Below are 24,260 nucleotides of genomic sequence, written 5' to 3' on the forward strand. Positions count from 1 at the left end.
TTGATTCACCTTCTTTAGCTCCCAGCTAAAAATGTTTTTATAGTAGTACAACTATAAATCAGATTTAGCTTCCTAAACTCTGAGCAACTTCAGCTAAAGGCAGAAAAATTTTGTTAAAAATTTCGACTTGGCAATATATCATTTACCACCACTTTAAAAATTCAATTTTTTGTAAGAAAATTTATAGTTTAAATTCTAAGCATTCGAATACTTTAAGTCTCTGTCACAAAAAAAAAAATAATAATAAAGAAGTTCAATTTCAATGGCGGTTAAGAGTAATACTAGAGTTCACAAGACAACAAATCAATATGCTCGACTCCCATTACATTCACTCTTTGTCCAGCCCCTTGTCCAGTCTCTCACGATCCGGATGCGACTCTTTTAGCAAACAGAAGTCACTTTTGTTGCAAGTTCGCTTTCAATAAGAGTGAAACAAAAAAAAACGGTACATAAATGAAAGTTGACTGACCTGCCTTCCATTGATTAGCCACGTTACATCTGGTGTGGGTCTTGCCGGACCAGAGGTGCAGTTCACTTGGAGCCATTCACCAACCATGTAGGTGGGTTTGCCAAAGGATATGTGCGGATCTTCCAGTTGGCCCTCTAAAAATAATCATATTATAAATTTATTGGAATCATCGAAATAAAATAAAACAAAATATGCAATCATACAATAATTGCATTTTTAATCTAAACTATCAAAGATGGCATTCATTGGTTTTAGAAAAATAAAATAAAAAGTCTGGCTTTCAATTACTTCCGCACTCGAAGCCCATTTTTTTTTGTTACTCAGAATTTTGAAACACGTATTACAAAACATAACCCTGATTGCAAATCGGCACATTACCCTGAAATGAAACAAATGAAGTCTAAATCCGGCCCTAGAAATCCCTAAAAAGATAAATAAATAAATATATAATTGTAATCCAAATAAGAAGAAAAATTATTACCAATTTCAGATATTATTTTGTGTTTCTGCCAAGCTTTCGTCCTTAGGGACTAGGCCATCTTCAGGGCTTATGTTATTAACAATTAAAATATTTAAGGTTCTACAGTTCTGTCCGTTTAAGTACTAGTCCCCAAAGACGAAAGCTTGGCAAATATACAAAATAATGCCTGAAATTATTAATATTCATTCTTCGTATTGGATTAATGAATCAGGCGCCGAAAACGATGAACAATACTCAACAATATAATTTACAAGTTTGTAAAATTATGTGTAAAGTTTACAACAAAGAGAATTTTGAAGAAATAAAATCATTCAGTAAAGAGGAATTTTCTACAAACTAGGAACTTTTGCTGCACATTATTTTCTTTAAAACACTTGAAAGACAAAGGTCCGTACACAAATACTGAACAATACTTTAAGGGGAAGACTAAGCTCCTCCTCTCTCAAAAAAAGTGCCCTTAATCGAATTTGCCAACCACAGAGAGTATGAAAAGTTGAATGAAAATCGTATAATCCATTTGCGAAAAAATCTCCACAAACCGAAAAATCCATTCTGCGAAGAAGTACTTTCGAATAAGGATTTGGATCGCTGCGTTATGAATGGGAGCCCTGGGAAAACCTAATTATGCTAATATAACCGTTTCAATTTCCTGCGAGTTTTTGCTTTTAAGATGTTTAATTCACACTACCCCCACGCACGGAAATGAGGAAAACATATTATTTTCTGGGTCAACACACCATAAAGGAAAAAAACATTAAATAAATGAAATTAAACAGGATATAACCTCTCTGAGCTAAACTGACAAACCATTACAAATATTTACTAATTATGTAACAATAATAATAATTAATTTAAATTTAAATAGTAGACTACTCGACAAACGATCAAAACTGACCCAGACTAACAAAAGAACACTATATACCGCTCTACTTGCCCCAATATGGACGTACAGAATACAACTCTACGGAAGCGCTAAAAAATCGAACATCAACCGGACTTCAAACCACACAGTTTAAAATTCTAACAACAATAGTTAACTCTGCCTTCTATGTCTCCAATCACATAATAGACTCTGATCTAAATATTCCTCTCGTCTCTGAAATAGCCCCAATCTTGCTACACAAAACTCCACTCAAATCTACACAGTCATTACAACCCTCTGATTCACAACATGCCTACAACAACACTTCCTTCAAATCCACATCGTAGACTGAAGCTGCGGTGGCCATCTCAACATATAACGCCGACCACTTAGGATGGCTGCTGCTTAAGCTTGCCAACATGGCGAACTAACGGCTTCCATCACTGGATGGTCGTCGTTCACTCCACTCACGTCTCTTGGCGTGCATGCATCGCGCGTGGATGTATTTATATGCGTATATACACGAGCATGTGTATTTGCGCTGTCCTTATCTCTCATCTCTTTTGCTTATTGTAATTAATTACAGTCGCAAAATAAATAAAAAAAATAATAATAATAATTTAATAGTAAAAAATATAATTAAACTTATTAACTGGCGCTATCTTTAAATAACTGCGTTAAATAATTAAACGATTCAGTTTTAAATGATACTTTTGTAGATTTATTCATTAAAGATGGAGATAATGAGTTCCAGAATACAGAGGATTGAATTAGGGATCAATTTTTACAAGTATTGAGTGTTGACTTTTCTGGGGATTCAAAGATCAAATTGGGCCTTACAGCTGAATATATCAAGTAAATATTGCGGGCGTTGGTTCCTGAAGAGCAGTACAAGAAGTTTCTAAACTAAAGCAGTACTTCCTTCTGTACTTTACATTCAGCCTAACAAGGAATATGAAGTGAGTAACATTCTCGTCCCTTATTGCATTCGAAATAAATACGAACACTGGAATTCAGAGACTTTAGCAAGTTTAAGTTCAGCTCTGCAGTTAAATCATTATACACTATTAGCCTGGAGAAAATTGTTTTGCCGTAAGTAGAGCTTTGGTCATGGTAGCGCTTTTCCCATAAAATAAATAGTATTATTCCTTGACTGTAATATTAAAAAAAAATCACGAATTTTCTATAGGACCAAAACAAAGGAAATTCTAATTTAAATCGAAAATAGGGTAATTCATTTTGATGAAGAAGAGATGATTATGAAAAAGTACCAATGAAGGTCTTCTTCTAAGCAGTATTTTTGTTGATATGGCAACAAAAGCAGTTAACTGGGTACAGTCGGAAGAGGAAGTTAAACACCCATAGTTAAATATGTTAATTACTTCTGTTGGGTCCATAAGTCGTCTCGGAGCACGTTACAAAAGGGAAGCTGCGGGCCAACGCTGACGTTTCCAAGACCCATTCAAATTAGGACCAACTAAGCCACACAGAGATAAGCACCATTAAATGAAATATTAAAATTTGATTGTCTAGCTTTATTTACTGGGGGCACTAACTGTAATCATTTGCAAGTGAAAGCGTTAGAAGCATACAAACAAACCCGGACTCTGGCTTAAAGGGTACTTGGCCTCTATTGTTCTTAAGCCGAGCTTATTCAATATGAAAATATGGACGCACCCTATCTTTAAATTTCTTTGCACTAAAATTAATCTTTGTTTATTTTGCTGTTTTTCTTTTTTGTTAATGTTTCAAAATTTCCAGTAAGCAATATTTTCCTAGTAAATTTTATTTTACATCATTTTTATGTGTTTTAACATGACTTATTGAGTACGTTTAATTAGCAGCAAGGTTGGTGCCATTTACTCGTTACTACTTCTCCAGAGAGGTATTCAACAGAAAAACGTTTTAGCTATAATAGAGTATGTGATTGGATACAGAATTTAGATTTTATCTAAATATGATTAGTTCAAAAGACATTTGGCTTAAGTAAGGTCTAAAATTGCAGCAAATAACTTCCTTATCGAAGTGATAATTTGTTTTTAAATAGAAATGATTCGGAGGAGGACATTAGCTCAGTGTTAAGTGTATCCAAGTGGGTGCTGGCACTTAGATTTTCTTCACTGCCGGCGATGAACAGTGTTGTGTGTAACGAGAGGACACTATTCGGAGGCGGGCAGTGCACTGATAAAGGCTCCGGGCCCGAATGACTTCAGATGTATAAAAAATAAATAATAATGACTATAACTGGCGCTAACGACCTAGCAGTCGATGCTCCAAAACAGTTATTATAAACTGGACATGACATGGTTCAGGTTTAAAGGCGGAAATCAATCACATGTCATCATAAACTGTTATAAACGCTTAACTTATGTGAAGATTTACCATTCAGAATAAATAATTCAACGAGTAAACTGCTTTAATCCTAATTCATAACTAACTAATAAGTTTAAATAGTCAGATTTTACGTGAGCACTGAAAACATAAACTACCCAAACTATCTGAGGTATCAAGGCATAATTAACAGCTAAAATGAGACTGAAATTTACACTAATCATCATTGGTACAAAGTGTGCAGTACTGGCAACTGAACAAACTTAATTGGGTTGCTAATCTTCATTTATTTAAGTGGCGCTGCAATTTTAAATAAGTCTCTCCTAATTTAATGTAAGAAATATTAGGATTATACCTTGAGTTTATAACTGACTTAAAATTTTTGTAGATTAAGCAATTCTAAAATATTTCTTACAGATTTGACGATCTAGAATTTAGCAAATTAGCATTCTCGGTAAGCCACACATCAGCATCTATTTGCAATGAATATGATCATCCTTTGTCCAGTTAAAGTGTATCATTCGCTTTTTTTTGCTACAGGAAAATTTTGAAGACAAAATAAAAGAAAGTAAAGTAATTGACCATTTTTTCAGACGGGGCTTAACGTCCAACTGCCAATTAGGTGTCGTGGACGGAGGCGACTAGCTAACATACTTTACTGTAAATCTCTTTTATTAACCTTTAAATAAAATCCAGGGCCTAAGACCGGAAATCGAACCCAGTACCACAATATAAGTATATTAGCTTTGCAGGTCTCGCCTCTTAACCGCTCGGCTAACATGGCGCCTGATTTTTTTGAAAGACGATAACCCAGCATTAATAAATAATACCCTAGACTTCCACCCCAGTAACCATTTAAACCTTTGTAATTTGAGGAACTTTTCAACTGTTTCAAGGCGTTTCTAAACTTTCAAAGTTGATTTTTGAATTTTAGTTATCATAGTTACAAAGATGAATTTCTCCAAAGTTCTAGTTTTCCCACTTTTTTACAGGGCACTAATGTTTTCTTGTATTTTACAGAAAGATGATTAATATATTTAGTTTTATGTGAATGAATAATCAATAACGTCATCGTTCAACAAACGTTAACGTTTGAATAATAAAGCAATAGTCACGTCATCTGCGTAATTAGCATGAGCAAATAGTGGAGTTATATTTAAGCCAGTGGACTCTACCAGTGGATATATCCATTGATATAAATTAAGTTACTGCAAAACACTAATGATTGCTAAGACAATTTTATTGCCAATAAAGATGCAATGGGTGGTAGGAATGAAGTGGTTGACTACCCCTGCCCAAGATTTAAAATTATTCTTGATTCTCGAAAGTGGTGCAATGAACAAAAAAACATCAACGAAATGGCCTTAGTAAACGATAACATTATCTGCAAACGAAAGGCACCTTCGTAGAGATTCAAAACCAAGTCGTAGCTGCAAGATGCTGCAAGCGTCGTCACTTGCTGATGGACTAGAGGACAGCAGATGCAGGGTCGGCCCTGGGTCCTTCTGGGAATGAGCAACTTGCCCAATCGTTCTGCCCAATACTTGCCTAGATATATTATCTCCAGCAACATAACATTATGGAGGAAATACTCCTTAGAGAACTATTAACCTTTATAACAGGTTATATCGATTGCCAGTGACCTGCACTTGGCCAACTATTCATTGTTTAATTCAGGAAATATTCTTTTTTTTATTTTATAAACGTATTGGAACATACGAGGGTCGTTTGAAAAGTCCGTGCAAAAATAAAAACTACTTAATTTTTTGGGGTAAACCTTTTTTATTTTTCAACATAGTCTCCTTTTAGGCTTATACACTTCGTCCAACGCTGCTCTAGTTTGTTGATCCCTTCCGAATAATAGGATTTGTCCAAGTCTGAAAAATAGCCATTCGTTTCTGCAATCACCTCCTCGTTTGAATAAAATCTTTTTCCCGCCAGCCATTTCTTCATATTGGGGAACAAATAGTAGTCCGAGGGAGCCAAGTCTGGAGAATAGGGGGGATGTGAAACGAGTTGGAACCCTATTTCCATTAATTTTGCGACCACAACTGCTGAGGTGTGAGCTGGTGCGTTGTCGTGATGGAAAAGGACCATTCTAATAATTTTTCTAAAAAACTCTTAGGGCTACTTTTCCAAAATTCATATGATATCCTATCTGTCCCCGGTGCTTTGTTATTTTTCGCTCTATTTAAGACTAATAATAAATCCGTCATCTCAAAAAGGCCATCTAAGAAGTCATTGACAATAAAGGGTTCCGCGTAGACAACTCGGGTGGCATTCAGCGGTGGATTTAAAAGATTTTTAAAATAATTAATCCACTCTACAGCAGATATATTTTTGTCAAAAAAGTACTTCTTTTCTTTAAAGTGACGTACCACACTCCAGAACTCGCTCGTATCTTTAACTTTACTAAATTCATTAATGATATTCTCTGTATACTTCTTTTTTTTATCATTACACAAAGTTTTATATTCATTCCTGATTTTCAAATAGTATAGTTTCATCGTAACGGAATTAGTATTTCTAAAGATATTTAACAAACTGCATAAATGTTTACGTACTTTAAAACAATCATCATCAAACCAACATTGTTTGAAAACAGATACTGTATCTTTATAAACTTTGCCTGTAACGACCAAACTAAATAAAAACAACATCAACAAAGAAAGAAAAACTATACTTACGCATAACTGTTAACTCCTGATCATCCGAAGGTTTAGTGTATATCGGAGTATCAGTAGATACTTCGCATGAATACATGCCGGAAGCATCAAAATCCAGATCTTTCAGCGTAACTTGCTTCTCATTGCTATTCGCCCACTATAACAAATAAAAAAATAAACGTTTGAATCATCAAATGGTTATTATTTGTAAAATTTTGTGTACTTTGGTTTGCAAAGCAATCATCATTAATGTGGTTATATCTTATTTAATCCTAGCTAAAGCAAACAGAATTTGTGGAGTATAATATTACTGAGAAGGAAAACCGACTGTTCGAGTAGATAACTTTATATATTTGTATTTGAGTCTGTCATATTTGTGCAAATAAGTGAACGATTCTCTGTTGAGGAGTATAAGATGTCTGTTTGTACAAGTGGCGTCATGTTGGTTTTATATTGATACCACCCGTCTATCTTCCCTCGTATCGGAATTTCCTCTCTCTCACGTTATTCTGCTTTTTTTGTGTAATTATTTTGTCCACAGAAATAACATTCAGTAAAATAAAAATAACCAGCGCTGTTCAATAATTCATTGAATTCATTCCTACAATTTGCCTTCAATCAACAAATAATTACCATTTTAAACTATTACATTGGCGGTGAAGTTTATTTTTTAGTTAAATTCACGCATAATTTAGAATTGATCACAATGCCGCTGTTCTGTACTTTTTAAAACAGGCAACATCTTAGAACCTCTTTCATCTAGATTAAGTGGAATATCGTATTAAAATCGTCACTGAGAAATCCTTTGAAATCTACAGATTGCGTATTAACGTCTTCTCAAGAGAAGAGAGTGAGGTAGACTGGGAATTATGAGTTGAGCAATGAATAGCGAAAGGTTGAGGCGTGGGATGAGCCGGTAAAAATATTAAAGCATTTCGCTCCTAAAGACAAGTTGCGCTAGAACGTTCAAGAAGTAAAAAAGAAAGAAAGCGCTATCACGAGGCCACGTCTTGTTGAGGCGTCTTGTTGGGTTGTCAGGAAGAGTTCTAGAAGAAAGATTTTGAACTAGAGGATTTTCGTGTGATTTCAGATTGAAGTGGAATTTCCTTTATCGGGTTTTGGAGACTTGTGATGAAAGGAATGTTAAGATCAGTATGAATATCCGATTAGATATAACAGGGAACGTTTACTCTGGATCGAAGAATTTTAAATTGTAGAGATTGAATTCTTTGGAGATTGGTGCGTTTGGTTTAACCCTAGATAGCTCTATTCCATACGCTCAGATGGGTTTTAAATTGTAGTATAAATCAGACTTTTGTTGTATAGAGGCAGTTTAGATCTATCGTCTAAGAGTCTTTTAAGTAGTTGATAGCGTCTGTTTAGTTCTGTTCTTTTAAGTCTAGTGTGGAGATTCCAAGAAAGTCTTTGATCTAAGTAAAGCCCAAGGTAATGGACGTTCACGTTTGGATACAGGTATTAAGTTACACAAGACTGGAGGAAGAGAAATTCGACGAAGAGGTTAAAAAGTAGGTATCAATTTATTATTGTTTGAGGTCCGAGGCTATAGTTCACACTCGAAAGAGATGGCAAAACTACCATGAAAGAAGCACATTCATGTGTTTTGCAGCGACCACTGCCTAGTGTAAAGCATTGTTCTCTCCATATTTCGACAAATCAATTACAAAAACATCTGTGCAAGATATACGGCCTTTACTCTCTGTGGTAAAATGCAGATTTATGGCATCAAGCTGACTCTGTTAGGCTGTGCTTGCAGAACACTTCGTCACTTCAAGGTTAGGAGAAATATGATTATTGAAAATCAAGTGATGATCTTAAAGATGTGTTAACAAACACTAATCTCCTAAAATTTATTTTATCTGGTCCAAAATTGACCTATTAAAGCTATTAAAAATTGAGAATTAGAATGATTATTGCGATGGTTTCTTTAAACTGCGATATCATTATGCCAGAGGTGTCGAAATTAATTAAACCACAAGCCATTTGGTGCAACAGGCAAGATTCACACCAGCCACGTCACATTAACACATTTGATTTGGTTGGTATAATACGAGTACATAACATCACAATCCAAAATGATGTTTTAACATTTTCGCGATTGGGATCAATTTATATTACGTGTCACTCATAGTGGCAGACATATCGCTTCCAAACGTCGCCGGAACTAGTCAGCGCTCTTATAGCCAATTCGGTGTTTTTCCCTTGTATTTTACCTTTTATTTTCCGAATCAAGGCTACCCCTTCATGTTTATTTTATGTATATACACAGTCAAAATGATACACCAGGTTATTTGTTAGAAATTGTTGAATAAGAAGATCAAAATTATATTTACTTGAAAGATTTTAATTTATTTCAATTAATAAACATCCTAGAAATACGTTCTTTGTGTGAAAACAAATAAAAATGAACCAATGATTTATTAATAAGAATAAACACAATTTTTTACAATTGACTAAACTCACAGTGAAAATGATACACCGTTCTTTGCCCCTATATGTGTGTATTTGTTTACTTTAAATTGTTTTCTCCTCTGGTTTAATTGTTTAAATTGTTTTCTAAACTCTTCTGGCGAAATCATTTGGTTCTCTTCAGAGACAATAACTGCCGTTTATTTGAACTTTTTCAGTAATGGGAGTACATACAACTCTTAAAGAACGTGAATTGTTCATTAAACATTTTAATGATGGGAAATCGCTGAACGAAATAGCCGAAATAACTGAAAAAAGCCGTTCCTGAGTGCACCAAAAATAGCCGTAGAACTATCAAAACGTTTAGGTCAGTCAGTAAGTGCAGAAACAGTCCGACGTGTGCTAAGAAACAAATTTCATGAAAGAGTAGCGCGAAAGAAACCTTTCAGTTAGGGTATAATTTGCAAATGAATGTTTATTAAAGGACCCCGAGTTTTGTACTACTGTAATATAGTAGATTTAATATTTTCGGGTCCGATGGACGTTCCTATCTGTGGAGGAAACCAGGAGAAGAACTTGCCAAATCAAAATTTCCGCCCAACTGTGAAACATGGGGGTGGCAGTGTTATGGTGTTTTAGGGCTTTTTATTTATCTACTCAAGTGAATCAATTTCACTGGGAGCCACTGTATTTATTTTTGTTAATAATTTGTTGGCCAAGACTTTTCCTGATATTCCTTTTTCTTTCAAAGTCTTCTTTTAATTTGTGGTTTTTTTTTTAATTTTTATTTTTTTTATTCACATCTACATGAGGGAATTCATATTTGTGGAGCTCTAGCCACTTCGATTGTCCAATTGCCATCAAATTGCAGGCGCATTTATGAATTTTAAAGAATGAAGATATCTACATGTATTAAGTTCATGGATTTGAAAAAGAATATTTTATCTTTTCTTATAGTCTGTAGATTGTTTTTACAAATTTATTTATTCATTTATTGTCAGTGATGTTTGCCGTTACGTTTTTAATGACGTTCAACATTTTTAAAACCTCTACCATTATAGTACAATAACTGGCAAAATTTATGAAAAAAATAACTTCTTTTCAATATTACTAACGAATAAAACAAAAGAAAACTATTTTGTTGGTTGTTTGCTCCTTGCCCAATTACAAAAGGACACACCAATTAGTGGTTTTAATCCATGGATCTATAAAGCTAAGTTTACAACAAACAACACACAACATGGTTAAACAACAAATTACTCCAACGCAAGTTTGTTTACAAGTTTCAAAACTTTTCTACACTAAAACTCGAGCTTTAATTAAGTTTGAAACGATAAATTAACCCCTTTTGTTTTCTGTTTATAGTTTTAATAAGTTTTAGATAATCTAATGAAACGTAAAACTGATATTTACCTATAAAATATAAATTTTAACCATTTAAAAAATGCATTTCTCTGAGGGAAGTCAATAAAAATATTATGGAACTTTTTCCTAGATATCTATTTAGAATTTAATATAAAATTAAAACGAATATAAGGATTTTAAGGATATAAGGATACAGGTATAAAGTCCAAAAATACGAAGCTCAAAACGCTTCATTGAAGCTATTTTTTTGGATTGGTGTAAGGCTCAAATACAGGTGGCTAATTATATAAATAGTTTTTTTTAAAAAAAAAAAAAAAAAAAAAAAAGAGGGGCGAAATGCAGGTTACGCACATTGTGCCGCACTCCCTCGCGGCCTACCGGCTAAAACACCCCCTACTGCCAGGCCTATTCTGGATTCGCTTATGCAGCACTACTACAGACTAGGCTCCTGTTCCTTACCCACTAGGGGTTAGCCTCCTCTCCATCCAGATCTCGCCTTTTGAGGGTTAGTACTTCCCTTGTGAAAATTGCCACAGCATTCCACTGCGCCCTGCCAGAGAGCGTTATGCTTTGGAAGCGCTCGGGAACCCATTCGCCCACTCTTCTTTCCAAATCCCTTCTGGCACGACCCCATCTTTCGCACACAAAAAATGTGTGATGAGCGTCGTCTCTCATTCCTACGCAATTTCCCTCTGACCGCTTCCCCATCTTCCGGAGAAACTCCCGAAAGTAACCGTGCCCGCTGAGGAGCTGGGTGAGGTAATAATCTACTTCGCCAAAACCCCTACCGACCCAACTTTTGACATCTGGGAGCAGAGCTGCCGTCAACCTGCCACGGGTTTCCTCCATCCACGCAGCTTGCCACGCAGCCATAGTTCGCTCTCGCTCTTCTCGGGCGGCTGCTGCCCTATCAGCTTCCCATCTTCTTTCGAAGAGCCGCTTCCTTTCACTAGCTAATAGCGCAAGGGGGTAACTCCCGCGATCCCCAAAATGGCTGGTTCAGTGACTGTTCCAGTAAGCAGAGGCAATCCGCAACGCGCCAACTCTCTGGACCCACACCAGCCTCTTTCTATATACTTCCTTCTGGAGCGCGTCCGCCCAGATCTCAGCCCCGGATAACAGTATGGAGTGCGCCACTCCCATTACCAACTTACGGGTATGAGCCCTCGGGCCCCCTACGTAAATTAGTAGTAGTAGGTGGCTAATTAGTATTAGAATTAGTAACTAGTGCTTAGTCCACACTATTAATACGATATACTACATGTCTTTCCTATGATATAATAAAATTAAGAACTAAGAAATACTTAAATAATAATTTTATAATAAATATAATTTTTTTTTACCACATTTTTTATGGAGTAGATAAATCTGCGCAAATTTGCATAAAAATTGTGATGAAAAATCACGGAAACTAAAAACAAAAGTTTTCACATTTAGTCATTCCATTTTCCACAGACTCGGAATTTTAAAATCTCATTTAGGCCTCATTATTACATAAATAAAACAACCACAATTTGCACTAAAATTTAATTTAAAAAGTAAACCTAACAGCGTCTGGAAATTTTTGTAAAAATAAAAGTAATAAACCTACAAGAGGGGTAATATCGATGGTACCGTTTTAAGAAAATTCTGTAAAAATAAGTTAAGAGATTTTTATCGTTTACTAATACTAAATTACGGACTACAAGTTTAGTGTGAGATAGAAATATAATTGAAGTCGAATTCTCTACATCCAACTAATTAATCTACATTTGATAATGGATGTATCGATGTAATTACGAAACCAGTCAGAGATAAAATAAACATGCGTACAACGACGGATAGAATCAACGATTCTATTTTAGTACACTGGACCTAACCAAGTTTTCAATATTTTATTTCTACGCAAAAGGTATCACCGGATTATAAGGCACACATAATGTAAAATCCGATGGAATTTTAGGCTTGGCCTATTCAATGGATGAGAACTATTTCAAATGATATTAATAATTAGAAGAAATGAGTTATGAGCGAAGTGAATCAATGAATGACTAAATGGGTAGGTTGGGGAGTTGAAGGCGAGCTTTGCAAAGCGTAGTTAGGCCGTCTACTTAGTAGCGCACTATGTTGGACAGCCTGCAACAATGGCTTCTAACTTCCCTATAATATCTTACCCTCGTAGCCTCACAACCCATCTCTTTGCACTCACTCCTTCCCGCTACAGTTTCCAAAGCTTTATGCGCTCTTTTTGCCTTGCCCGAGAGAAAAGCAACTTTCTCTTTCCTTTTTTTTCCACTTGGTGAAATTCTAATCTCTTTGATCGTACATGAAAAAGAAATCAGAACTTCGAGATATGTGGCGCACAATGAATATCGTATATACTACAGTAGCTCTCTTTTCATTCTTTCTTAAAACACAAACTGTTCTAAAAATGTTTTTTTATACACTGGGCCAAAAAAGTCTGTGAACACTAACCTAAATTTTATTACTTTTATTATTATCTTATTAGAAACTTCTTTTATTTTCAAATGAAATATACTATTCGATAGAGAGAAACCAGAATTTTTCATTTTATATTCAATCTTTTATTTTTGTTCAACAGGAATATCACAATTAAATGTTTAACAAAACAACACCCCAAACGAATGCAAAAAAAGTCTGTGAACACTTTGCAGAAATAAATCATTCTTACACATTGTACGTGAATTATAAATTTTAAAAACTTGTAGGACCTCCTATGTTCCTAATCACTTCCAACAAGCGAGCTTTCATCGATCCTAATAATTTTGTGGTCGTCAATGTTGGAATTTTATCCCACTCTTCTAAAATAGCGTTTTTTAGTTGTTCACGGTTTCTTATTCCTCGTTTATTTATTTCGCGGCTGATTTCATCCCACAAATGTTCTATTGGGTTAAGGTCTGGCAATTGTGGAGGGGTGTTTAGGCGCCAGAGTGTATTATTTAAAAGCCATTCCCGAGTTTTTAGTGCGGTATGTTTCGGGTCATTGTCTTGTTGGAAGACAAACGTTCCCTCCAACCCTAATTTTTTTGAATTTTCTTTTAAATTGCGTCTTAATATATCCACATACACATATTGGTCCATCATACCATTAATTAGATCTAACTTGCCCACTCCTTTAGCACTCATGCACCCCACACCAGAATGTTGCCTCCCCCATGCTTAAAAGTAGGCTTCATATTTTTCATTTTCATAGCTTCATTTCTTTTTCGCCACACTTTTTGTCGTCAATCAGACCCACATACATTGAATTTCGACTCATCTGAAAAGATTACGGTTTCCCAGAAACTAGAAAGCTTAGAAACATATTCTTTCGCGAAATCCAATCGGCGGTTACTATTTATTTTATTGATTAAAGGTTTTTTCCTCGGGACTCGACCGCAATAATCGTATTCATGTAATTTATTTCTAATTGTCTGTGGTGTTACGCTTACACATAACCACTTGATAATTCTTGACAGATTTTTTGAGCGCTTGTCCTGGGTCCTTCTCGAACAGACTTCAGAATTTGCAGTTTATGAAAGGAATTAAGTTTTGGTGGCCGTCCACTGCGTGGCCTACTAATCACATTTCCGTACTTTTTAATTATATTATGCACCGTTGAAGGGTTTTTTTGAACTATCTTCCCTATTTCTCGAATACTTTTTCTTTCATTTCGCAACGTCACAATAAGTTCTCGAATTGTTCTGGGAACTTCCATATTAGTGGTTAAATATGTACTAATTAGATTATTTATTCACAAAACTGACTGTAGTGGTTTCTACAATACAATAGAGAACTTTGAAACTTTATTCAATCGTTTTTCTGTTTGTTATCTTAATGTTTTTACATATTTATACAGCTGTTCACAGACTTTTTTTGCATTCGTTTGGGGTGTTGTTTTGTTAAACATTTAATTGTGATATTCCTGCTGAACAAAAATAAAAGATTGAATATAAAATGAAAAACTCTGGTTTCTCTCTATCGAATAGTATATTTCATTTGAAAATAAAAGAAGTTTGTAATAAGATAATAATAAAAGTAATAAAATTTAGGTTAGTGTTCACAGACTTTTTTGGCCCAGTGTATATATTTATGAATAATTATGTATCAAAAAATAGGATTTTTTTTAATTTGCTATTTATAACCCAGCCCAGAATCGTGTTGGATGGTAGCAAGTTGAGCGCATACAGGAAGTGGATCGACTTTAAGGCACTTTAGGCAACCTGTAGAGCTGTTAGACATAGTTACCTTCCTTCTTAATATGGCAGTCTTGCCATATTCTGTTGAGCTTTTTCTGTGAGAAGGTTTGGGTAGATTTCTTCTAAAGTGATAAGAATTAAACATGACTTGTACGTTCGGGGTTTAAAATTTGTTTTGAGTTGAAATGTTAATAAAGTCGTATCAGTGTTCACATTAGTTTTCTTTTATGGCAGGTATTTATTTAATTTAACATTTCTGATGTGAATTTAATACATTTCATTTCCACATTATACATTCGTAGAGCGAAGGGACCGGCAATTGACAGCTTAATAAAAAATTCGAGTTTCGTTTAGAATATTTTCCGTTATTTTGACTCCAAGTGTAGGTTGTAAAATTGTACCGCTCCATTAGGTTGTATTATGTATCATGTATTATGTAGTCCTGGTTTGGCTACCGTTTGAGCTGCTTCACCACGCTTTGACCACGATCGTTTTCGCACAATATTGTCCGTATGTGACCCAATTCTCATCCCCAGTCACCATTCGTTTAAGAAATGGGTCGATTTCATTCCGTTTGGCCAAGACTTCACAGATGGAAATTCGATCCATCATGTTTTTTTTGGTGTTAATTGGTGTGGCACCCAAACATCGAGCTTCTTTTCGAATCCAGCTTTGCGCAAATGGTTTAAAACTGTTTTATGGTCGATCTTTAGCTCCTGGGCGATGGCTACGACTACTAACATGCCGGTCAACTTCGATTATTTCTGTGATTTTATCGACATTTTCGACGAAGGGCCTGCCTGTGCGAGATGTATCTTTAACACCAAAAATGCCTGAACTGAATCGACGAAACCAAAATTGCACGTAATTAGCTGTTACAGTATCGGCACCATAAACACCATTCACAATTTCAGCGGCCTGGCTTGCATTTTCGCCTTTATCAAAGAAAAGCTGTAAAATGTACCGAATTTCCTCTTTGTTGATTTCCATTGTTAACACCCTGTAGCTCACAACTGAATGGAACAAACTAAAAACAGCAAAAGAATTTTTTTTGTGTGAAATGACACCTTCACAACGAGCATAAACTTGAAATTGTTTGATCGATACTTTAGGAGATATCGATCACTACAGCCATCTACCGAGAAAATAATGGATTTATTTTTTCCCAACCCATTATTTATAGGTATAGCAGTAGCAGTAAATTCGGTCTTTTTGACAACCAAAAATGTTTTTTTTTTTTTTAATGTACCTATGTCAATGTCCTGGTGATATACACCAAATTTTTGGGGATACCCAGTGCTTGACATGGGGCGGGACAAGTGATTGACAAAACAAGTATATTCATGAAACGACATTAGGAATTATAATACAAAGTTAATCATTACATTAATTTTTGTAATGAAAATTTGTATTGCGTAAGTCGATTCTTTATGAGCTACACCTACGGAGGAAAAAATAGTAAAAAAAATTCTAAACTACTGTTTTAATAGAAATAATTAGCATTAAAAATCCTAATGGCGGATCGAACAAGGGTTTAGTGGGCGTGTATACTGGCCAATAGAACCGTAGGAAGGTAGGAGTAGACCACGCTTAGTAACAAATCATAATCCTAATTATAACAGAGGTCCAAATACAAATTTTTATTAGCTTTTAGTGACCGTACACACTTTATATTTAGGAATCAAATAGCGAGGATTCGGTCAAAACTGAAAATAAAAACGACTCCGTCTTTTCGCCTGGGTTTCGATAAATTTATTGTCATGTATTTCTTTCATAGCAGATGATTGAAATTTGAGAGTGTAGGGTGATTATGTAATTAAGATCAGTAAAATAGATCTGTTAGCAACGTGTCACGAAATGTTCCATGTTCGTGTAACAATGGAATACTTCAAACTCCTGATTCTATCTAGGCCCCTGGATGAAACATATTTATTGTTTTATGTGTGCAAACCAACATTCTTTTTTTTAAAAAAATATATTTTTTCTATTTTATTGGGGAAAAAATACTATCCAATCTAATAATAATAATAATAATAATAATAATAATAATAATAATAATAATGCTGGGAGAGGGCCTCTGCATGATGGGAATCAGGAGGACCATCATATACGAGATGCAGCAGGCTGTGGTTCTCCACACCTGCCGCATTGTAAGGGAAGTGCTAAGGGAAGACGCCAGAGACTAGCACGGACATATTTTCTTTTGTCTTTATCATAGGACAATTGTCCGGTTCCAGTTAGAACCGTAATACCACAGGTAATACCAAAGAAAACAAGTTCCTCCCTTGCCTGCGGGCCGCGAGGAATTTGAAAAAAAAAGGAAAAATAAAAAAAAAAAAAAAAAAAATAATAATAATAATAATAATAATAGTAATATTTTATTGCTTTTAGAGTGTACACTCATAGCAAGGAATTGACCCATGCAATTACTATCCAGTCTATAGGTGACAGAGAAACTCGTTAAATCAGAATAAATAGTTGATCCTTATCATGAGCTCTCTTAAAGGAAAGAAATGCAATTCGCTTTTTATAGATAAACCTTCAAGAACACGCTTTCCTTGGTTAGAATTGTGGAAGATCGTAAAGGGTTTGATTATAGAATAGAATAACAGAAATGGAAGAGGTCGGAGGACTTCAATCAAGGAACTACTGTGATTACCAGCATTAATGGGTGCTCCAAGTCTGTAGTGGTTCTATGAGCAAATAAAGAAACTTATCTCCTCTACCGCGACATTCATCTCTTCTCTCTCAAGTTACCTAGGGTCATGGCTCTAATGACGATAAATGGAAGCGGAGTCTCCTAGAGGTGATAACCTAAATAATCTCAGCATACTGAGAGAGGCTACTCTCCTCTATTTATGGCGGATTATCAATAATAACCAACGGACTAGGAAAAGTGCGTTTGCTTTGATCGTCAGAGGCTAGTGGCATAAACTTGTATGACGTGTGCCTACGTAATTTACCTCTCCAGCTCAAAAGCTGCAGGTGGGAGGTAAACCTGCAGGCGGGCCCCTCCAAGCCGATTGCACATCCTTGCCCATACTGCCAACGATGATCCAGAGACCTTCCTCATCAGCCAAAAATTAGGTAGCAAACATTCCAGATTAGGAATCTATCTGCTTTAAATTCAAATTCTCTGCTATCGCTTCTAGACTCCACCAAGTACAAGGAAAAACAAAAGGTACCACTCAAAATTCAATATTAACGAATCCATCCAGGTTCGTGATCGCCTTTCACTCGAGCACACTGAGAGTGGCTACTCCCCGCCAGTACTAAGATAGGATACTGGATTTATGGCGGAAGATAATTCATCATTTATTGAAATACTTTATTGAACATGGGTGTATTTGCAGTCTATAATTCTCTTACTTCCATCATTCGAGTGAAAGGCGAACCTCTAACCTATTGGAGGAACCAGTTACCAATGATCAACTTAATATTTCAACAAGTTCTTCAGCTCTGACCCCTCCGTTCAATTCACAATTTTCCTGATCAATATTAATGAATCCAACTCCCAAAAGTTTTCTGAGGAGATAGTTATTTGAAGAAAACTCTTAGTGTTATTGGCACATTAATATTTTAGTGTTTTGCGTTTAGGAAACAGGGTTAAAATGTTTATAATCTCCCAAAAAAATAAACGCTTGACTGGAAAATAGGAGGAAGAAAGAGGTTATTTCAAATAAAATATAATAATTTGCATTATCTCATTTATTACATGTGGGCTAATTATTCAAAATAAATGATAGGCAAAATTTTTGTGCCAAGTAGGAACGCAATAGATCTTTCTGAGTAGGTATTCTGTTTACATTCATAAAAACATACATCAAATGAGCAAATTTAACACACTTTTCTACAAAGCAGAAACAAATTGTCAATATTGCTATACAATATGTTGAACCATTAAAAGCCTTACCAGAAATAGTTGAGTTAAGTACAGGACGGCGAGCAGATGTTATTTACATCGATAATTACACTGCAAATCTCTTTTTGTATATCCAATGAATATGTCTCAAAACCCCTTTCTTAATTTGCTATAAGGCTTCAGAGGCTTAACGTTTGCATGAATGTCACTTAAGAAGGCCGCTATGGAGGTGTCACTCTCTAAATGAAATGTTCTCTAATATGAAAAGTAAAGTAATCTCCTACGGCGGGGCTTAACGTCTAACTACCAATTAGGTGCGGTGGACGGAGGCGACTAGCAAACATACTTTACTATTATTTTTTTTAACAAATAAACATCAACAGACTTCAAACCTTACAATCAAAAATTCTAAGAACAATAGTTAACGCCCCCTTCTACGTCTCCAATCATACTATACACTCTGATCTCAATATTCCTCTCGTTTCTGAAACAGCCCAATCTCGCTACACAAAACTCCACTCAAATCTACACAGTCATTACAACCCTCTGATCCACAACATATCTACCTCAACACTTCCTTCTAATCCTCAACGCAGACTAAAGCGGCGGTGGCCACGCGACCATCTCAACACAACGCCGACCTCCTAGGATGGTTGCTGTGCAAGCTTGCTAATCTGGCGAACTAACGGCTTCCATCACTGGATGGTCGTCGTTCACTCCACTCACGCCTCTTGGCGCACATGCATGTGCACGCGCGTGTATGTAAGTGCATATATGTGCGTGCGTGTGTATTTGCGCCATTTCCTTACTCTCATCTCTTTTGCTTGTTATATCTATTATAGTTGCAAAATAAATAAACAAATAAAAAAAAAAAATGCTTGTCATTGCAACGTCTTTTATTAACACGACCAAGTTCACGAAAATAATGAATGATAATGGAATTATCTATTATTAATATTAATTATCTATGATTATATATTAATTAATGAAAAGTTTGAAAAAAGTAATTATCGCAGTAACGGGAAGTGTGTGAGGAATTGCTCTAAGTAATTTTCGTGAGCCATCGTCCAGTTGTAAAAAAAGTTTTTAAATGATTTGGCTTGACGCAAGATTTGAATTATTAGCATTATTACACTATTGCCAATAAGGCATAAAATAAAAATCATATTAAAAATTGAGAAAGGGAGAAAAAACTGTGTAATTTAATATCCGAATCTTCCAGAAGGAGCAGGGTGCAGAGGATTGCAGGTATTCTATATTATTATTGGCTGATAAAGGACAGGAGTGGCTAAGGAATCAGCATTTAAAATTCCTTACAGTTTTGTTGAAGCAATGTTCAACTAACACCAGCGCTCTCTACAGAGTGCTACGTAGATACCTCTTGCTACGTGCTGAACCAGAGGGTAGAAACTTTTTCAATTTTTACCTCCTCTTTTCAATAAAGGACGAGCAGAGGTAGCCTTTTTCCTAGTTGGCCACTAAGTCGTAACGCTCGTGTTCTTGGTACAACCTGATTCAATCGGCGCTGTTAGCTTACAGCAGGCGCTCTGCTGGGTTAATTAACCGCCTTCTAACATATACAATTTTAATAAGGAACTCTATTTAAAGAACGCCGACAAACTTTGTTTTATATCTCAGATCTTTCTCTTTTTTACAAAATACTTATCTTTAAACAACTTTTCTATTCACCCAAAGAATTTTTCTACTCCTTGAAAGCAAAAAACTATTTTTTAGGTAGAAAAAAAATCAATGATTTTTTCAAGAGAAACTCAAAACATGCTGGTAAATTCTTAAGTTCGGAACTTCGTCTGCGGTGCTTACTTTTGGAAAATGCAAGAGAAAGAAAACAATAATTTGAGATTTTAGTAAGAGTAATTGCTGTCCGATAAGAACTCGCCGGTCAATAATTGCAAAAAAGATAAGCGCCTAATTTTTCAGGCGGGCTTAACGTCCAACTACCAATTAGGTGTCGTGTACGGAGGCGACTAGCAAACATACTTTACTGTTAATTTCTTCTATTAACCATTAAATAAAATCCAAGTCCTAAGACCGGGAATCGAACCCAGTACCACAATACATATTAGCTTTGCAGGTCTCGCCTCTTAACCGCTCGGCTACCGTGGCGGCTAATAATAATAATAGATTAATAAAGCCTTTATTCCAAATATTTTCCTATTTTCTTAAAAATAAATTGTTTTGTAATCAATGGCACACATCAATTCATCTCTTGATTAAAGATTAAATACTATTTAGTTTGTAACAACTATTTGAAGGCCTAAGTGCTAAGATATACGATTGTTAAGTGTAATAACTTACGTCAAAAATCTACAATCAGTGAAGATCTGTCAGAAGGAAGAGTCAGTACCATTTTATTACTCGGGAAACCATTAAAAATCGTAATAAAAGTGCCATTAATCCTCTTCCGTTGTATTCAACATAGATAGATCCAAATAAGAGGTAACTGTTTACTGGAGTTACCAGGTACACAATCAATGAGACTGTAAACTGATTGGTTTATCGAGGTCCTTTGGAATGGTAATTTAAGGCAACACTAACCTCCCCCACTAAACACCACTCCAGCCTGCCTGGAGCTGACAAATAATTCTCCCAAGCAATCCCTGGTCAACTCCCACAATACCCTATTTCCATCAACCAGTGAAGTGATTTATTGGCAGTGTAACTAGAGGATTTTAATTCTTTTTTTCTTTAATCCCTGTTTGGCAATTTATTGTCTTGCCGGCAGAACGTTAGTGGCTTTGGATAACACATTCATTGACCGTTAACGTGTTCTAACTTTCAGATTTAAAAGACAGCAACTTATTCAGCGTCACAACAGATTATTCATACTGCTCATCTAACTTTCAGTGAAAAAGAAATGTCTGTTATAGACCTTAGAGTTTAGTCAACAACTGGACGTTCAGTACATAGTTTGGGGCTCAAAATGGCGTTCCAATCTTCAGCATATTAATTTAATGTAATTTTACAAACCTAGTTTATGGATCTTTCTATAAATATATCTACTGACACCCTTTTCTACAACATTTTGAACTCTCATCTAACTTTCAGATTTAAAAGACAGCAACTTATTCAGCGTCACAACAGATTATTCATACTGCTCATCTAACTTTTACTAACTAACATCTAACGTCAAGCATTTGTGATTTGTAAGTGCAGTAGGAGATAGCGAATGTGGAATTCAACTTCGGAAAAATAATGCATTGTAAGTGCACAATTTCTTCCTCTTGAAGAATTAACGCAGCCAATATCTACGTCATGGAACTCCCAGAACACCTCTACATATAACTAAAAAAATCTATATAATACTTTGTCGATTATTCAACCAAAAGTATATAATAAAGTAAAATTTTTAATCTCTTCTGTCAGAAAGTGAATAAATTGAGGGGTTTTACTTATTTTATTGAATGTAAGTAACCCACCAGCTCCTCGGGAAAATTACTACTAAACCAGCTACTATTTTGGGAAGTATTATTATTATTATTTTTTTTTTTTTTTTTTTTTTTTTTTTTTTTTTTTTTTGCGCATCAACAGCTGAGGTCATTAGCGCCCGGAGCTTTTTCCAGTGCACTGCCGGCCTCCGGACAGTGTTCTCTCGTTACAGACAACACTGTCCATCACCGGACAGTGAGCTGTAAGAAGCTCCTAGGAAGAGAAAATCTAAGGGTCAGCTGCTGGATTCGAACCCGGGACCTCCGCGTGGGAGTCCAGTATGCTAACCTCATAGCTAATCCCTTCCCTAAAGTATTATTATTATTATTATTATTATTATTATTATTATTATTATTATTATTATTATTATTATTATTACTATTTTAGTTGAGAGCCCGTCAACATCTGAGGCCATTTGCACCCGTACCTTCTTGGAGTGCATTACGCAACTGTATGAGGCTTCCATGAAGAGAAACCTCTATTCGCCGACAGTTTGAATCGAACCCAGAATCTCTCGTCACAGGAATTTAGCTCCCTAATTACTGAACAAATCTCTTACCTTGAAAGTATAACAATTATTAGATTCACGTTCCTACAATAATGAAAATAAGGTGAAAATAAAATTTGAAAATTTGCGAACAGGAGAGAAAACTATATTTTCCCAGACTTGCTGTAAAGCTATAAAAGCTTGTTTTCAGAAAGTTTTCCAAATCGTGGATCAAGCGTTACTACTCCCTTCACTTTAAGCTTATAGTCTTTTACTCGTATTTATGGACTTTATTTTAGAAGTAAAACTAGGAAAAAGAAGAAGCTTTGGCAAGCTCTAGTTTTGAAGTCTGTCTTAAAAGTTTCAACTCATATAATCTTAACCGAGCGTTATATTTTCTGATATACTGGCTTTAGTGGACAAAATATATGGAGACTAAATGGTAGAGTGAACTTGGAGATGTTTTAGGATCAGGCCAGCTGGCTGCAGCCCTCTCCAGACAGGGTATCCCTCAGGGGCCGTAGATATCCTGAATTCACTTGGGTCTTACACTTTACCTTAAACAAACTCCTGTATTTATTTCTATAAACAGGTGGCTAGTAGTAGTTTCTTTAATGAGCTAAAAATTCACAAGTTAAAATGCTAAATGATAAAATTTTACCTAAACTTATATCTTTAATTATACCAAATCTTTCAAATACTTCGATGTTTTTTTAAATTAAATAATGTTGCATTTCAGTTCAAAATAATAGACTAAAAATCATTTAAAGCCTGTGACTGAACTTTTTGCACTAATAATATGCATTTATGTTAGTTTGGGATGAATGCAGAGCCTCAAGAAAGACTAAATCGATACAGATGGTGCGAAAATGAAATAATATTAAAGAAAATTAACAATAGTTCAAAGAAAACTATGTCAAATTGCTAAAAAAAGAGGTACACCAAATATATAGGATTGCAAGAAGTGCAACGTCTATAAACAAGTACATTAAAGCAATTTACATTTTTTATAGCTACAAACTGCAACAAAATAAGCAAAATAAATAACCTATTTATTTTAAGAAAATTATTTGTTTTATTATTTCGCTTGGAGAACTTTTTTGAAAATGCATTAAGAAAACTAATCTTTTTTTTTAAATTACTTATTTTTTGGTTATTGTAATGGCGTGCTGCTAACCTCGTAGTTTTAACTGACTGAAAGTTTGGCTAATATTTTATATGTTGTTTCTTAACTTTGAATGAAGTACTTTAATGCGAATAATATGATACAAGGCGTCCGGTGATGCTAAAAGATTCAACGCGCCCGACGGGAAGTTAACTCTTTGAGAAAGCAGAAGGTATAAGGCCTGAAGGACTATCTAGACAGACCGAAGAAGATAAAATCAAAATGAAGTAATTGGATTCGATTGTGAGGAAGATTTCCGATATTACCTCAGAGGTTATCTTAGATAGGTTTGTAAATGTGGTAAAATATTAAATATAAAACAAAATTACATTTTAAAAAGCCAATCAAAAAATCGCTTTTTTTGATTTTTAAAAAAAAAATCTTTCATATTAATTTATGAGTACCATTTCAAGACGTCTCGTCATTTTCATTTCTCTTCTCTACATCAGGAATCCACGGTCCGGACTAAGAAAATTGCCAATTTTTTTCTTAATCTAAATTATCTATCATATCCAACTCC

General features: G+C 35.1%; 1 protein-coding gene across 3 annotated transcripts in view; it reads right to left on the minus strand.

Annotated features, from left to right (window-relative positions):
• LOC141460566 (uncharacterized) overlaps positions 1-24,260 on the minus strand; it is a 519,534-nt gene that overhangs the window by 72,360 nt on the left and 422,914 nt on the right. For all 3 annotated transcript variants that reach the window (XR_012462144.1, XR_012462143.1, XM_074140735.1), the window contains exons 4-5: positions 6,831-6,966; positions 470-603 (exon numbers count right to left, since the gene is read on the minus strand). Coding sequence is in view for 1 of the 3 variants with exons in the window: in XM_074140735.1 (XP_073996836.1) it covers positions 470-603; positions 6,831-6,966 (270 nt within the window). In the remaining 2 variants the exon portion in view is untranslated. The remainder of the gene's footprint in view (positions 1-469; positions 604-6,830; positions 6,967-24,260) is intronic.

The sequence above is a fragment of the Rhodnius prolixus genome, unplaced genomic scaffold (assembly GCF_049639745.1).
Source record: "Rhodnius prolixus isolate KJV_2025 unplaced genomic scaffold, Rpr scaffold_1, whole genome shotgun sequence".
NCBI lineage: Eukaryota > Metazoa > Arthropoda > Insecta > Hemiptera > Reduviidae > Rhodnius > Rhodnius prolixus.